The sequence below is a fragment of the Pararge aegeria genome, chromosome 24 (assembly GCF_905163445.1).
Source record: "Pararge aegeria chromosome 24, ilParAegt1.1, whole genome shotgun sequence".
In the NCBI taxonomy this organism is placed as follows: domain Eukaryota; kingdom Metazoa; phylum Arthropoda; class Insecta; order Lepidoptera; family Nymphalidae; genus Pararge; species Pararge aegeria.
In genome coordinates this window covers 2,901,953-2,919,890 of record NC_053203.1, presented here as the reverse complement: position 1 = coordinate 2,919,890, position 17,938 = coordinate 2,901,953, and the positions used below count along the sequence as shown (strand labels likewise).

Genomic DNA, 17,938 nt, shown 5'->3' with positions numbered 1-17,938 from the left:
TTTCGTCAAGGCGACCAAGATACAGCCAGACGAGCAGACAAAAAACAAAAATTCAGTATTTACTATAGAGGGCCCTCTAAAACAAATTTTAAACATCTTGTAATGAATTCGACCCGTTACAGATTTATTATAAGTATAGACTACCTATAAAGCCGGATTATTTGCGGCTGTTTGTATGTACATATAAAGGAACACATTACACTTCATATAACTTATGTTTCATTTAGGTCTCTAAGGTTGTAGTGTGTATGACAAAGAGCGCGAACGACTTCTAGGCCAGAACTTGGGTACGCTCATAGATTTGATAGAACTTTACATGCCGCTACACTTTGGCATGCCGTACTTTGGCGGTGGGCACGTTAACCTTATCTCTTGTCAGAAAATTTAATTTTTGTCTTCTGCCTATACTAGCTGTGCAGGTGAGATTGCAGTCAGACTCTAACTATCAAAGTCTTACTGTTACCAATGCAATTGAAAAGACAGTAATTTTTTTTTCAAATGACTTCGTCTGTACGGTGTTTAATAGATAGGCCGCCAACAATTTTATTCACTATGTTTTGCTCGCTACTTTGTCTTGAGTTAAATATCAGGGTCGTCTGTGAGGGTATGCCGAGTCCTATTTCAGACTATTGGCTGTCTGTTCATCGAGACTGGAACAGAAAATAAACTAAGAACCTGTGACATCTGAAATAAGTTTATTAACTTAGATGATAAAGTATAGTTAGTTAGTTTTAATGTATACATTTAATTTTAGATTTCTTGGTATATAAAAGCCGATATATGGATTTAAATGCCTCTAGTAAAAAAGTTAATTATAATATTCCGATGATCGCGTTTATTTTTCTTAGGTGAAATTATGAAACACAGTAAAAAGCATCAAGATACGGATACGTAGGTCTAGAACAGAAATTAATGTTTTGAAAAGGACTAACGACAATCACTAAATAGTATCGTTTGCTGATGATACATCACCGATGTTTAAAATTAAAGGACGTGAAACAAATCATGACGATGCAATGCAAAGATATCTCGCTAAAGTAGGACACAGATTGGCTTCAGGCTAACAATTTAGCTCTTAACGAAAAAATACTATGTGTATTAAATACAAGTTACCTAATGTTGGATAGGACAATCTTTCTAGGAATAACGTATGTTACAGTGAATTTATAAAGTAATAAATAAACTTTAGATAACCATAAATTCGTAGTTCATGACATTGTTCTTGACATTTAGTTGGTAGAGGGCTGTAGAGCTTTGATGATGATGATGATAACTTAGTTCTGCAGCATACGCGGCTATAAAGATTCGTCTTTTATACATATAGAAACTGCTTGTGTATTTCAGTTAATTCACAGCATATGTCCTGCGGCATTTTATTATGGCCCCAAGAGAGTCAGGCTCATATTGCTCATCGACAATTTAATATTGTGTTACAGTAAATTTATAAAGTGGGTAAATAATTAAACTTTTGATAACTATACATTCATATTTGCCCGATATTTTATTTAATAGAGAATAAATAGTTTTCAAGAAACAATTAAAGTTATATTTGATTGACATCCAATGTTCTTGACATTGAGTTGGTGGGTATTTTGATATAAATACGACTGCATTATCGATGCATCGCAGTCCTACATGGACTCTAACAATGCAAAGATACCTCCCGGTGTCAGTCGTTTTCTTATCTTATAGCAAGTCAGCAATATGCGGCCAGTAGCTAGGGTTGTCACTCATGATACAGCTTCCGTGCCAAACTTTGTCGACTTCGGTGTAACAGACATACAAAGAAATAAAAATAAGATTAGCAAGTATAGTTAATTTTAATACGTAAGCGTTTTAATTTTTTGTATGACTTTTCTGTATCTTTACCTATGTATCTTTTGTATTGCGACACTTGTGCAATCAAATTATGTATCCATACTAATACCATGTGGGTAAATTTATTTAATATAATGAAAAAAACTTGTTAAAGTACTTGTGTGTATGTACGCACGTAAACAGTTATCCTTCCATGGCTTTAGTTATATATTGTTTTAATAAAAATACCTAAAAGCACAATTTAGATGCCTAAATTTTTTTTTTCTATTAAACTACAAGTTAGCCCTTGACTGCAATCTCCTCTGGTTGTGAATGCATGCAGGCTAAGATGGATGCGGTCTAACCTGTTTGGGAATATGGCAGTTTTATTAAACCTTTTTTATTTTACGCGTCATCGTGCCGGAATAATAAATCGCTTTGCGGCACGACTCTGTCGGTCGGGTGCTAACTAGCTACGGCCGAAGGCTCCTACCAGATCCGACCAGAGAATTCACCGACACAGCGCAACAATTTGCGTTTATTTGCATTTTGCTTGGTGAGCTGAAGGACGCTGTCGTCCAAAGGTGCAGGAATGAAATTGGCTGATTTTAATGCACAAACCTCCCATTAGGTGTATAGACGCCATCAAGCTAGTCATAGAGAAAGACAGTGGTAATTGGACGTGAAATAAAAGACAGATCGTTTATATCATAAATTAAATTAACTCCACGCGAACAAAGACGTGAACATAAAGCAGCTTATAGTTAAATAAAAACAGAATCGCTAAACTCAAGCTCAGTATTGTCAATTGAAAATTTTGCCTTGCCTTTGTATTTCGAATGTCGAAACGAAATTATAAATTTAAACAAAACCAAATAAATATTTCACCTGGCACATAATTATTTATTATATTATTTGGTTTTCTGTATTTCCTCAGCAGTCATTTCTATCCACGCAATAATATAAATCTTGTCACTTCCACAAAGTTTGGAGAAATGCGAACTACCAAATTAATATAGTTATTTATTTTATCCTCAAAATCTTAAAAGAAGCACATCGTAAACAAGATGAAAACAATAAAGCCCTAAACAGAAATTGTTATTTTAGTAAGCTGTTGAAATTTTCCCAAGTTTCGAGCAATAACGCAATTTATTTGTGCACTATTATTGCAACTGACTGATTTTGATAATTTATGAAGCCACTGTAACTCATTTCTTAAGCATAGATCAACGGGTACATAACACGATAATATTTTAAATTTGTCGATATTTCGACCCAGTTGCATGGATCGTGGTCACGACGGGACTCGTACGGACGGGACGGGGGGACGGAGACGGGACACTGTAACTCAGCTATTTAGTGGGCGGACACCCCATCTAAATCATCTCATAGATGTGAAGACGACAATCGACAACTCAACAATTTCATCAACTCTTTGAACTTACTCTTACTGTTAGTTACAAAAGGCTCAAAAGGCAACATTTCCGATGTTGCCTTTTGAGCCTTTTGAGCCGCCGTGAAAGAGACTTAACTTTAATAATCTAGCGATAACCATAAACTAACTGCTAATAAATAATGTTTAATAAGCCATATGTCTTTTCTTACCCCAGGGTCCATTCCAAGAGTCGTCAGAAGGGGAAGCGTTTCTTAAGATTGAGGAACTGTATGACCCGCGCTACGCTCCTTACAAGTTCATTTTTCGACTATGCTACCGGATCCTACGTCTCAGCCAGCAGGACTACAGGAAAAACCAGGTATATGTTGCAACACAAACTAGAAAAAGAGTGTCCTTACATCACCCTCATATGTAAAGTGTTTAATGTAAGGTGGAGAGTAGATGTATAATCCACACTCCACCTTACTTCTAGCTTCTCACGCTCAGATTGTGTTTAAAATATCACTAAGTGATAAGGCCTTTGCACCCAACACTATGTTATGTCTTCGTTTTACTTGATTGCTTCTTTGTGTTTTTTTGCATTTAATATATATGTTTCATGGATCGCCTGACGTCGATGGACACAGTGCTGTAATGTGTATCTGTCTGACCACGCGTGTGCGTGCGTGCTTGAGTCGGTCGGTGCATGCGTTGCGCGCGTTGGGTGCGTAGGGCGGGAATCTAAGATAGGCAGAACTGGCAGTGACCAATTGTGTAAAAATATTCGAAAGTATATTTTAGGTTACATAAATATAGTTTGCGGTCATGCATTCAAACGCAAAAAAATTTGCCTGAAGATCGAATCAAACATTATCCATAAATACTTATTTTTTCCACCAGGAATACATAGCGAAGCACTTCGGTTTCATGCAGAAACAGATCGGTTACGACATACTTGCTGAGGACACCATCACGGCACTCCTTCACAACAACCGGAAACTGCTCGAGAAACATATCACAGCTTCCGAGATTGAGACCTTTGTTGGTGAGGAACATAATTTTCTAGAGGTATTCGCGTCAGAGCTCATCTGGGAAAATACTATCACATCGTTATTTCTACCGCTAGGCAGAATTCTTGCAATGATGAAAGTAATCTTGAAAGATTGTATCGGGCTAATGCTCGTTACCATCTTGGACTGCCTTGAGAGATTGCATTCCTAATTTGTAATGAAAGTAAAAGATAAAAAAACAAACACACATTCGCAAGTAATACCGACGTATGGATTGTTGCTAAATTCATTTCCGCTGGCCTCAGGTTTGGTGCGCAAGAACATGAAAACTTGGCAGTCTCGATTCTTGGATTACCTGAGCGACTTGTGCATCTCGAACAAAAAGGCAATCGCAGTCACACAGGAGCTCATCTGCAAGAGCGTTCTTTGCGCCAACAACGCTGACATACTCATTGAGACCAGGTAACTTCTCGGGACGAGAGTAAATGACTGGTCCGGAGTACGACTCCCTTGGGAACTTCTTATTTTATAGTGAGAAGATGCGGCCGCGGTTGAATGCCACCCAGTCAGCACGGCTAGCATCGTCATCAACCCATTACCGGCCCTCTACAGGGCCGTAGTCCACCACGCTGGTCAAGTGCGGAATGGTAGACATCGGCTAGGATGGTTAGGAGAATTTTTATTTTACTGTTATAAAAATTCTCCCAACGATAAAATAATTTGTTATTCTCTTACAGCTTTATCGACTCTTCGAGCATTAGCGCCCAAGTATAAATAATATCCTAAAAATATGCGTGTAATAATAAACTAATTTTATTCCCTGTTGCCCTGCTTTGGCAGGTGGATTACGTTAATTCTAGCCCTTATCAGCAGAGCTAGCACAAACAGGAGATAAACGATATATACAAATTAAAATACAAGGGATTGAATTAACGTGTCGACTTACTAGCGCACGGGAACAGGGAATAATATTTTGATATTATTTCCACTTGTGCCCCAGTGCTGTGAGAGTTGATAAAGCCTTGGGGAAAGATATAAACAAGTAAACTTGACCCATGATTCTTGTTAACCCTTTTAGGTTAGGGCATATTCATTCAACATTACTCACCATGAAGATGCAGTGCAGTACAGTTATGCGTAATTCATCATCCAAATATACATTATGTCTCTTATGCTTGTTGTTCTGTTTTCTTTACTTCTGTAACGTGTACGAACAATATAACAACGTACGAAACGCTGCCTTTCTACGTATCTACATGGAGCTAGAGCTAGAATAAGAGCATTATGTCTTGATCTTTTAGTGTAAACGAAAGCGTTGACCACCAAAATAAAAACGATCAAGAAGAACAAGAATCCTGGGACAAATGTTTAGATCAGCCGAACAAATGCTCATTGCTAGAACATAAATACGCTTTGAAGAGACCGCTCCGGGGACGAGCACACAAGAACAAGCAAGAATGCTCTAGGCAACTGTTCGCACGCTCTAATGTTTTATCACAAGTAAACGAGCATTCTAAGAATATTCCATAGAATCTTGTGAATGCAGACAGAACAATGACAGAATTCTATACGTCTATTTACAAATGCGACTATTTAAAATAATTTAATAGACTGGGAATAGAACGAGCATTCGCTCGATGTAAAACTGCCTTAACAGGTTGGCCGTTAGGATCTTAGTCTGCATTACTTGCAGGTGGTATTGCAGTCAAGGTAAAATAAAAGTAAAAAAACATTTATTCGAACATGTTTCCCAATTAACGAACAATCACCGAGTCGTTTTGTAAAGTATCGAGCTTTATGCATCCAAGGGAACCACTTGTACTATCATCAGAGCCGCTTATATCGCTGTCTCAGTCACCCAAAGAGGATCTGAGCCTCCAATAACAGAAGGTGCCGTTTATGCCTATCCTGAAAAAGCTCGAGCCATTCAAATTAAAACTATAGGTTTTCGAAAATATGTTTGTTTCATTAGAATATGCAGTAAAGTGTCTCCTCCCAGATTGGTGACGACGAAATATGAGACCGTATCGGAGTCCGACGACACCGGTAGCAAGGTCTCCGTCGAAGATGACGTCATGCTTCTGTGGAACAACAAAAAGGTAGTACGAATGTTTCAAACTAAAAACTTCCTAAGTTCCACCTGGTGGACTACTCTATCAACAACTTTTTTTTCAAATTTTATTTATTGTAATAATGGAAGGAAAAAACATATGGTCCACCTGGTAAACCATCGCCTATACGCCTACAGAGCTACACTGCGCAGTGCAAAAAGTCGCAGTCTTTTTTTTTTTTCACGTGGGGAAATTCCTAATGAATACCACCGCGCCAAGGGGAGGCACGGTGATTATTACGGACTCGTACCAGTCCACAGCAATAGAACACAGAAATAGTGCTCGGCGACAGAAATAAGCATGGCGTCGGTACTTCCCCGGACGATCTCTTTCCCCAAAAGCTCCATGATGTTTCAGTCATTCATGGAATATTCTCAGTGTTCCGCGCTGCTGTCCGCGTTGGCCAAGGAGTCGGCAGCGGACCCGCGCAGCGAGGCGGCGGCCATCTTGGACTACTATCGCCACCAGCTGGACCTGTTCTCCAATATGTGTCTCAACAGACAGTATCTCGCGCTCAACAGTCTCTCGCAACAGCTGCATATTGATCTCATACTGAAGTGAGTATAAGAATGTGCTACACTAAAGTGCTCTTAATTTTTACGGATCAAATGATAGCAGACAAATAATAAGTCCTTAACATTTTAAATAAGGTTAGGTTATTTTAGTAAACTACTTATTTTTTTTGTTTCTTTTGCTGAAAGACTAAAATGTTGTTTACCCCTTCACTAGGCGAACCTCCTTTCTTCCGCCGATAAACTTGCCTATACATATGCTCTCAGTTTGAACTTATCCTTGTGAGAAATAGTAACTAATACAGAGTACTAGGATAAAAGGAAACAATTCACCACACAGCATGTTATATCACACAACTGACACACGGTACAAAACCTTAGGTATTCTACTTAGAATAATCAGACAACTTTACGCCTTGTTTTCAAGTGAAAATTCGTAAGTACGAATTGTTAACCTATGTTCGTGAATTTGCTAGTGCGAAAACAAAATGAGAACACGTATAATGTTGACCCAGGGTACTAGTCCTTTTAGTACAGCACATTTTAGTTCCTTGGACACTCGTGTTCAGCTCGTTACCATCTTAGACGGCATCGTCTTACCATCAGGTGAGATTGCAGAGCTAACTTGTAGAGGGATAAAAGAATAAAAACTACATGACTTCGGCTCGCGCGTCCCCAGGTGCATGTCGAACGCGGCGCTGTCGCACGAGCTGCGCGCGTCGTTCTGCCGCCTCATGCTGCACCTGCACGCGGACCGCGACCCGCAGGAGCCGGTCACGCCCGTCAAGTACGCGCGCCTGTGGGCGGAGGTCGCGGGCACCATCCACGTGCACGAGTCGGTATACTTTAGTTTGGCATGTTGCTTTACTTCCAGAGAGAATAGAATTAAAGTGACAAGTCTGAGATTTTCTACTTAAGTTTACTTATTCGATCGCGTTAAAGTAATGTGCGATTTGTACGGTATCGAAAGAGAACCATCTACTGACAGTACGGTTTCCTTCAATCCTACTAATATTACAAATGCGTAAGTGTGTATGGATGGATGGATGTTTGTTACTCTTTCACGAAAAAACTACTGAACCAATTTGACTGAATCTTGGAATGGAGATAGATTATAGCCTGGATTGACACATAGGCTGTTTTTATCCCAGGACAATGTACTGTTCCCGGTTTCAAAAAACCCACGTACGTAGCCGCGGGCAATAGCTCAATCGAATAAGTCAACGTACTCGTACGTACGTAACTCATACTTTGCACTAGATTAGTATAAACGGACGTAAGGGCCCTTTTCCTATCATGCAGATTTCTACCCGCCTGATCAGATCCGCATTCGCATTGGGGCCACACGTACCCTATCATTTCATATACCTTTTTCTTACCACATGGCTGCACTCATGCGGAATGCACTTAACGCGACATCGCGCACGTGAACCAGATCTGCACGCGGACAGCAAATTGTATAACAGGAAAAGTGGCCTTTATCCAAAATGCCCTTAAAATATCCTCCAGACACGAGTATTTCTTTGGAGTTCTCATAACCTTCCTACATAATATCAAAGTTATAAGTTTGTAGTAATCTCTCAAATAGAACCATCTCACGTCCTCAAGGTCAAATATCTTTAGAATCTTTTGTTAGGTAAGAACGGCTGGGTCCCACCTACCAGATGCTCTTAAATCCGACTCGACGAACCAATAGTTACATATAATCTTGGCCGGAATTATCTTATTATATCTTTTTATACTAATTATAATTAAATCAATGTGCACCATTAAAGCCAAGATTATGGAAAAATAAATACACTATTATAAAATGGTAGAACTGTATTGCGAAGAATTATCCAGGGCATGGACCGACATCTATTACCGACCCACAACAAGGTACGGGTCTCCTTTGGGAATGAAAAGGGCTGCCCAAGTTTGTAGTCTTCGCAGAGTCTTTGAGAACATTTTGGAAGGAGAATTCTCAGTCAAGAATGTTTCCCACGATGTTTTCCTTCGCCGCTATAGCTAAAATATCACTTATATTTGAAGTTAAGATGCATGCCGGGAATCGTACTAGTTTCCCCCAAAAGTTAGGCGAACGATTTGATTAGGAATGGGACATATTATACATACCTTATAAAATGGTTATCTTCCAGTTACCAATGCGTTAAATGTGGTCCCGATGCTACAAGGGAGATAGTCAAAAAACAATTCGCGTCAACCATCCGCTTCGTGGAAGACTACCTGTGCAACGTGGTCACCGGGACCTGGTACATCAGTGATCACGACCAGAACAAGTTGACCTTCGAAGTTGTCAAACTGGCGAGGGAATTGATCTACTTCGGGTTTTATAGGTAAGCCATTATGCATGTTCCTTTTTTGAGAATATATATATGTTTAAACTGAAATCGGTTTTATTATCGTATGTAAGAATTAATTACACTCTGCTTTTAACTTCCATTACAAAGAAAAAAAATTAAAAAAAAATTAAATTTAAAACCTATCCTAAATGAAACAGCAGAAACGTGGCGATGACCAACTCTGCCTAACCTAAAGTGCTTTTTTTATAAAAAATTCTACTCGCACTTATTAAATACAATTTAATTATGTATTTTGATTGTTTGGTTTTAAGCCAATTATACAAATAAACAACAACGGTAGCAAATTTTTGTGTGGTTATAACAGGTCTCCCATTCCTCGGTCATTAGTAGTATCAAACTTCAAGTGATAAAAAAATACGTAGCTACTAAAATAAAGGACATTGCCCAGCCTCCAAAATATATATATATAATTCGTTATTTAAATCGGAGATGGCCGAATGGCATTGAAACTAGTCGGGCAATCTCCGATGATAATTCACGTGAGTTCAAACTCAATTGCATATTTAAGTCCTATTATCTATTGAATTTGCAGAAAAGGGCTGTACGGTCAATATATAAACTTAAATCACGCGAATCCCTCCGTGAGAAGTTTAAAGAAATAGGCATACTTACTGTAGCTTCACAATATATTTATAACAATATAGTATTTGTAAGACAACATATTAGTCTTTATAAACAAAAAGTGGACATAAACAGTCGACTTACAAGAAATGGTCATAAATTAGTGTCATCTACATAGCGTCTGCGTAAGGTACAGGGATCATTTGTGGGATTGAGTATACGCTTTTATAATATGATTCCTAAGGTGATTTTGGACCTGCCAATGCACAAGTTTAAAGAATTTGTTAAAACACATTTATTACAGCGAGGTTACTATGCAATTGATGAATTTTTTAATGACAAGGTTGCTTGGAAGCATCCGGCTCCGCTTTCAGCTCTCACAAGATAGAAAAATGAATGTTAAAATGCAAAATGTAAATTGTTGATGTTGGAAAAGAGCAACTGCTGAGTTTCTTGCCGGCTTCTTCTCGGTAGAATCTGCCTTCCGAACCGGTGGTAGAATCACTACAAACAGACAGACTTGACGTTTCAAAAGTGCTTATATTAGGCCTACTTGAAATAAATGAATTTTGAATTTTGAATGCCGATTGGCGCATTGGGCAGCGACCCTAATACTAGTCCAAGGCCGTTCGATTCCCACAACTGGAAAATGTTTGTATGATGAACATTAATGTTTTTCAGTGTCTGGGTGATGTATTTTATTCATTAAAATATTCATCAGTTATCTTAGTACACCTAACACAAATTACGCTTACTTTGGGGCTAGATGGCGATGTGTGCATTGACGTAGTGTATTTGTTTATTATTCTATTAATTTATTCATATTAACTCAACAGCTTTAGCGATCTCTTGAGGCTGACAAAAACTTTGCTCAGCATATTGGACTGCGTAACGGCGATGGATTTGTTGAACGAAACGAGCAGTCTTTCGGGTGAAGTTGAGTGTAAGTTTTTTTTTTTTTTTATAATTCGATTATTCTGGTTTGCGCTCGATCTTGACTTGACATCACATGTAGGTAATGGTGATTCAATTTTAGATATAATAGAAAGCGCGCGGTTTGTTATCTCTAAGTTGATACTTAATTAGAAATTCCTAAAAATGTAAAATCTATGGAATTTAATTTTTTGAAAAGTTAAAAAAAGCCCGTGAGGTGCCTTATTGCAGCAATTTTGATATGTGTTTAAATAAAACGTATTTAACATGTCTTTAATACAACCTAAACAATCAATTGTACATTTAATACCATTGCATGCAGCAACGGAAGCTGATATAGCACAACGTAAGTAACCTTTGTTAATTAAAAAAATGATGCGGATAAATTTATGTTCTTTAAGTTCTGAGTTCTACTCAGAAGAGAAGAGGAAGGACGGCCTTAAGAAGTCTTGCCTAGACTTCTTCATACGTACAAGATGCCCTTAACACCTCAGCTAACATTTCATAAGAACTTTGCCCTCCGCAGTACTTCGGTCTTGCCAATTTGATACATATATATTTCCTATTTCGTCTTTAAACAGAGCAACACTTTTTAGGTCATGCAAGGAACACATCCAGGCGTTCGTAATAAGCATCATATGCCTGTAACTACACCGACAAGCATGCCCTTCAGACCGGACCACAGCGTGGTTGCAATGTCACAAAAATATCTACTAGTACTAAAAACCTGAAACAGTTTATACTAGCTCATCGAGTCGCGATGTCATTTGGCAACATTGAGAGACCACTAGGAGGTCTGTCAAAGTTGCCTGGCATCAAATGAGTCGCGGGGAGGCCACCATTGACAGACTGGGAAACTAGACTTTTGTCCTGCAGTTGACGTCCTTCGATGAAGATGATAGTAATAAGTGTCATGAAAGTATTCAATGCAGATGATACTCGTTTTTTCAATTTAGCGGAAGGCGGAGTGTTACGCAGCATCGGGGATATGGGTGCAGTGGTGACATCTATTACTCTGGGAACCGTGCCACGTAATGTAAGGCTTCTTGATGTTATTTCTCTATGCATTTTTCATACATAAGCTTATATCGATTTGTTTTTAATCGCCTCTTTGGTCTAGAGGTTTGAGATAACGGCATTGAGGTCCGTGGAGCGATTTTCGATCGGGGTTATAATTGTTATCAAGTGTGCATGTATATAACAAGATATATTAGTTTTTGACAAAAAAAACTGTCTTTTAAAATAAATTTAACACTGTCAATAAATGTAAAACTGACTTTTAAAATAAACTAAAGTATTCTGAAGGTTTCACGCCAGTGGAATATTGACCATTGTCGAAGCCCCCTTAAAATCAACTACTGCCCAGTTTAACTCGGTTCACGAGAACATATTTTAGTGTAGTGTAGAGCGTTATATATGTATTGTAAAGGGGCAGCAGGTGTCAAGCGGCGGCGCGCAGCGGAACCCCTCGGCGCTGGCGCTCGCGAGGAAACACCCCCTAGTAATGGAGACCAAGTTGAAGATTATAGAAATTTTACAGGTAAAGTCATTACTTTAATCATATTATTTAAAAGTTGGCTTGGAAGTTTAGATGTCTGTTGCAATGGTGAAAGAATGTAACAGTTTGGCACGCAGAAGTGCCATGTCTTGGATTAAAATAATAATATCACACAAAAAAAATATGTGATAAAAAACTTAATTTATGACCTTGAAAGGAAATTGGCTACCATAGAGAGAAGCTATATTGTGTGCTTTAGCACACATTTTAGCCGTTTATATTTAAAAAATCTTTTTTTGAATAACGATTTCACGTATAATAATTTGATTTGATTTGTTCCTTTTTCTTCTACAATTTTTGGATTTGTTTTATGAATTAACTTTTCTTTTTACAATAAATTGGATTCTCTACACCTACTTTGCAAAAAGGAAATGTTACCGAGTAGAAAGAATTATCACCATCACTTCTGAATAAAACTATTTCTAATTTTTGTTATCTTATATAGTTTATCCTAGACGTCCGGTTAGACTATCGGATTAGTTGCCTGCTGTCTATATTCAAGAAGGAGTTCGAGCAATCTGGTGAGAAAACCGACAACATCGGTCGGGCAGACGTAGAGGCTATAGGTCTACAGGCTGAAGGCATATTTAGTTGTCGGTGAGTTATATTCCTGCTATATTCTCTATTAAGACAACATTACTTAAACTCTGGCCATCTTTGAAGCTGGATAATTGCTATATTCAGATGCTATGTTATTTCTAAATTAGTCTAGCAAATAATTAAATTAAAATAATATTAGCACACTGTCGCTAAGAATAGATTGTATGTATTTTATTACTATAAAACAATTCATTACGGTTTACAATTCTAGGAAATAAATTATTCTTATTTATAGTACGATTAGGTCTTTTTTACTTGGATGTTATAGGGTCTTACAAATAAACGTGGCATATCATCGGAATAGTTATTTAGTAATTGTCATGCTCTGAAACTTGAAATGTGTTCTCAAATTAAGTGTGACAAAACATTGCGTAACTATTCTGGCTTTATACCATACCATACCATACCACGTTTTTTGTAAGACCCTTAGGCCGGGAATATACGCCATATTTTCCGCGAATATACCTATATCAGACAGTCAAACCCAATTGTCTATTGAGTTTATTGGAAGGCACTGAAGGCAATTTTCTTTTTGGACATTCAACACATGGCGTGGAGCAAGGCGTTCACGATTTTAAGGTCTTAAGGCTTCTGGACAGAGAAAAAATGGACCTAGGATCTCATTTCTCCCTAGGAGGGAGGAATGGGATGTCCATTTTTTTTTTAGTTGATTCTGTAGGGATGATAGCTCGGGAACGACTGTGTACAGAAAAAGCCTGATGCAAGCACCAGATATTCTGATCAGAGCGTTGGAAGCAGCAACTTACTTGTATTGCCAGCCTTAGAGTTTCGATGTACTAAAGCGACTCTACGTTTTAGAGCTTGCAAATCTAATAAAATCATGCTTCATTGAAACTAGAGCAGATATCCAGCTTTAAATTTGCAATGATGGTATTTCTTGGACTATTTAACATCATCTAGAGTAAATAAATGATGCATTGTAACTAACACATATCATCATACAGGTGATGGGAACGCTGGGAAACTATTATTAACATTTTTATTACACTTTTCTTGATCTAGATTAATATCTTCTGTTGATTACATCAAATTTAACATCAACACAGTTAGTTAAATCATTTCTTATTCATCGATTATTTTCTTTTGATTTCAATCTGTAATGGCTAGAAATACATATATTTATCTGGTTTAGTTTATATCATAAACACTCATTTACTTTTACAAATAATTAGATGATATTATGCGATAATTTTCTACTAATGAATCGGTTTGTTGTATGCAACCTACAGTGAGAACAATAAATACATATGATTTAAGGTCAAGTTATATAAAGATTTCTTGTTGACTGTGTTGATTTATGTATTAATTCATAAAATGGCATTATTTCAGAGCGATACAGACTGTGCCTGACCACTGTCTTCCAAAAAATGTAGATTTGTTAGTAAGAACAATATATTGCATGGTGCACGATGCTCTGTTTTAAATCGCCTCTAATCGTGTTTACTCGGTTTTTAATAACCCTTTATCTGCTTTTATAACTTCTAGGGTGTTATTACACATAATTTAAGACATTATTGCAACGGTTACCTATGAATGAAGGAATTTATACCCTTTTATACGGAAAAATTGTAAATAAAAATTTAACACAAAGTATACTATTTGACGGCCTTATGAATTTTCATTGCCATCTCTTCTAGGCAACCAATGGCGTAAACCACAGCTCAAGAAGAGAGGTAGCTACCTGCCCCGGAAATGCAAACCTTAATGTTGAGGCATTTAAATGTACAGTTATATTCATTTTAAACAAACTTTGATTTGATTTAATGTGTACAAGAACTTAGTGTGTAATAACGCCCTAGTAAATAGATTAAAAATAGTACAGCTCAACTTAAAATTGTTCGTGTTGTACGTCTATGTCGTGATAAGTGTTTTTTGATATTAAGATTACGTGATTAAAGTAATACTCCGTTAAAATTGCAAACTAATAACGCATTTTTTTGTTTGGCATGTTTGTTTGTTTGATGTTCATACCCAAAACTTTCACGCATGTATTTTTTTATTCAATTCACCAACACATTTAAAATCACATTATCAAAACCAATGAAGCTTTTGTACATCATCATATCAACCCATTACCGGCCGAATACAAGGCTCGAGTGTCCTCCCACAATGAGAAATGGTTAAGGCTGTAGTCCACTACGCAGGCCCAGTGCGGATTGGCGGACTCCACACACCTTTCAGAACATTATGTAGGGCTCTAAGGCGTGCAGGTTATCTCACGATGTTTTCCTTCACCATTAAAGCGAATGATATTTTTATTGCTTCAATTATAAAAACTATTAAATCCAAAATGTTAAGAAAAAATGTGCGTGCAGGGGATCGACCTCGGCCCCCCGATAGAGATACTGAAGCCCTAACAAATAGTCTTTCACCGCTTATGTTATTTTAAAACGGAGATCAATACTAATAAGCGAAAGTGTGTTTGTTGCTTTTTATACAGATGAAAGGTCGAACTGTTCCCGCGAGATTTGTTCATTACCGTAATAAACGCGGATGGAGAACGCGGGTTACAGCTAGCAATGAATATAATTTAAGCGACACCGAGTTTTCTCAGTATGTGTGCTTTTTTCTTTGGCTTCAAAGCAAATCAGTATTTGCATAACAATAAGATGTACTGGTTTATCACCAGAGACGGTCTGGATTTGGATGGTTGCGGCGGTCGAATGGTTCTGCGGGTACTCCTTCAGCTATGCTCTCAGGGTGCCTCCGCGGCTTTAGTCTCTGGAGCCCTAGCGCTGCTGTTCAGACACTTCAGTCAACGGCAGGAAGTGTTGGCTGCTTTTAAACAGGTATGCTTTATACTTCCTTATCTAGATTAAAAGATCGACAAGTCCCAGGTTTAAGATTTTTTATAGCTCTTGAGCCGCCACCTTAACAACCCCTTCCTCACTTTGTCGACCCCCTCCTCACTATGTCGACCGACACACCTTGGTGATCCCCTTTCTCCCCTTTTCGTACGACACAATTTATGGATGTGCTCTTTCTTTGGCCCCTCCCTGTATAAATCTATCTCAGCTACGGAAGTTTGAAGATGGTTTATTGTTCATGTTTGATTCAGGTACAACTCCTCGTGTCCGACGCAGACGTGGAATCCTACAAGCAAATCAAAGCGGACCTCGACATCTTGCGGCAAAGCGTGGAGAAGTCTGAGCTGTGGGTGTTCAACAAAGGGCGCAATGGTGCTATGGACGACAGTGGTACGTCTTCTAATCAGCCTATTCAGATAGTTTGAATCTCTCCGAGGTGCTACTTTACGGAATCCAATGCTTTACTATGAATTTAAAGCTGATCTTAACAAAGTAGTCTGAGCCTGTTATATTAGACACTGCTCCGTAAAGTAAGCCAAAACGAAAATTATTTCCTCGCCTTTTCCTTAAAATATGAGGCAGAAGTATTAAGTTACTTAGAATAGAATAGAATAGAAAAACTTTATTGTAACACAACAAAAAAAGGAAAATACAAGGAAAACAGTAATAGTACTTAGTGCTAGGGTGCAAAGGCGGCCTTATTACTTATTGAGAAATGCATGCAAATGTTATTTAATTCTTGATTTTTGAACTTTTAATTATAAGTAACAACTGTAATATTTATTGTTAAATGCTTAACAGGCACCCACAAAACAGGATAACCTAGCGTGGGTACTAACGGGTATATCATTAGTTGTTAAGTTGTTGTTTTCTTTAATGGTAAATATGTTTTTTTCAATTTTTACTTGACGGGCTCAAATGAAAATGAGAAACACTAGTCATTTCAGATTATTGGTTTATTAGGAGTATATTAAACTGCTTCGTTGGTCTAGTGCTGAGCACGTTTGACTACATATCACGAGAACCTGGGTTCGTTCCCGGATCGGACCAGTTATTTGGTTTTTCTATCAAGATATTCTTAGTGACTGATTCTTTCGTAGGTCCCGTCCGGTCGGGTCGGATTTGCCGTCCCATCGATATATAGAGAGTGCGCCTTTGTCTGCGCACACACTTGTGCAGTATAATATCGCCCGCGTAGTTGGAAAATCTCTCTGGAGATTGGCCACTGTGACCGAAATCGATCAGTGAAACAGTTATTTTGTTTTGTTTTGTATTCGGAGCGAATAATAATTACAGTTAGTTAATAGTTGCGGGTCAAGGCAAAAAGGGAAGGTACAAAAGGCAACGAATACAGCCATAGCATATTACAATGTACCAAAGACCAATGTACAAATTGCATAAAGGTTTATTATCCGACAAAAACCATACTAATGTAATAAATGGGGAAAGAGTGTCTGATGGTTTACTTATGTGCTAGCTACAGTTGGCTCAACCGTATACCTTGATGAAATATTGCATGTCCTTATGAAATGAAAATAGCCAGCTTTTTTATACCAGGCAGTATAAAAGACGAGGTATCTCGTGTTAACAGATATAAAAGGCACAGTCGGGCCAGGAGGTGCCGTTCTGGAGCGGAATGCATCCCTGGACAATGTGCTCGACACATCCAGAACTACCAAATACGATCACATGAACGAGTACAAGAAAATCAAAGAGGTATTTTTTACATATTTTCTGCGTTGGCTGTACCTTAATATTTAGCTTGATTCTCTTTTCATTCTGAAGGTAAATCTTTACAATAGATTGATATTTACACTTTTTTTTTGTTGGTAAATTAAGACGAATGGAAAATGTTTGTGTAATGAACATGAATGTTTTTCAGTGGGTGGGTGTTTATTTGTATATTATAAGTATTTATGTATATTATTTATAAATTTATATTCATCAGTGATATTAATACTCGCAACACAAACTACGCTTACTTTGGAGCTAAATGGCGATTTGTGTACTGTCGTAATATATTTTTTTATTATTTTAATCATCCTACTGTTCCACTAGTGATAATAGAATTATTTGTTATTAAATAGAATTTTAAAAACTTTTTTTTTTAAACGACAGATCCTGGGCCGCATGATAAAGTACTGCACCCAAGGCAACAGCAGCTTGGATAATGCGACGGGAGAAGTGACCTCGAACTCTGGTCGGCCGCGGCGCCACGAGCAACGCCTTCTACGCAACATCGGCGTGCATAACATCGTTCTTGATTTGCTGCAGGTAAACTGACCGTCAA

The 17,938-nt window shown here is 37.9% G+C and overlaps 1 protein-coding gene across 7 annotated transcripts in view; it reads left to right on the top strand.

Annotated features, from left to right (window-relative positions):
• Positions 1-17,938, top strand: part of LOC120634466 (inositol 1,4,5-trisphosphate receptor) — a 105,098-nt gene that overhangs the window by 54,550 nt on the left and 32,610 nt on the right. Inside the window, exons 14-30 of one of the 7 annotated variants that reach the window (XM_039905069.1) lie at positions 3,408-3,551; positions 4,073-4,217; positions 4,488-4,644; positions 6,155-6,281; positions 6,672-6,850; positions 7,485-7,640; positions 8,944-9,141; positions 10,566-10,672; positions 10,985-11,008; positions 11,619-11,698; positions 12,092-12,202; positions 12,666-12,817; positions 14,171-14,218; positions 15,471-15,630; positions 15,900-16,038; positions 17,240-17,364; positions 17,767-17,922. In XM_039905069.1, the coding sequence (XP_039761003.1) occupies positions 3,408-3,551; positions 4,073-4,217; positions 4,488-4,644; positions 6,155-6,281; positions 6,672-6,850; positions 7,485-7,640; positions 8,944-9,141; positions 10,566-10,672; positions 10,985-11,008; positions 11,619-11,698; positions 12,092-12,202; positions 12,666-12,817; positions 14,171-14,218; positions 15,471-15,630; positions 15,900-16,038; positions 17,240-17,364; positions 17,767-17,922 (2,208 nt within the window). The remainder of the gene's footprint in view (positions 1-3,407; positions 3,552-4,072; positions 4,218-4,487; positions 4,645-6,154; positions 6,282-6,671; positions 6,851-7,484; positions 7,641-8,943; positions 9,142-10,565; positions 10,673-10,984; positions 11,009-11,618; positions 11,699-12,091; positions 12,203-12,665; positions 12,818-14,170; positions 14,219-15,470; positions 15,631-15,899; positions 16,039-17,239; positions 17,365-17,766; positions 17,923-17,938) is intronic. The other 6 variants (XM_039905075.1, XM_039905073.1, XM_039905071.1 and 3 more) reach the window with 6 other exon arrangements.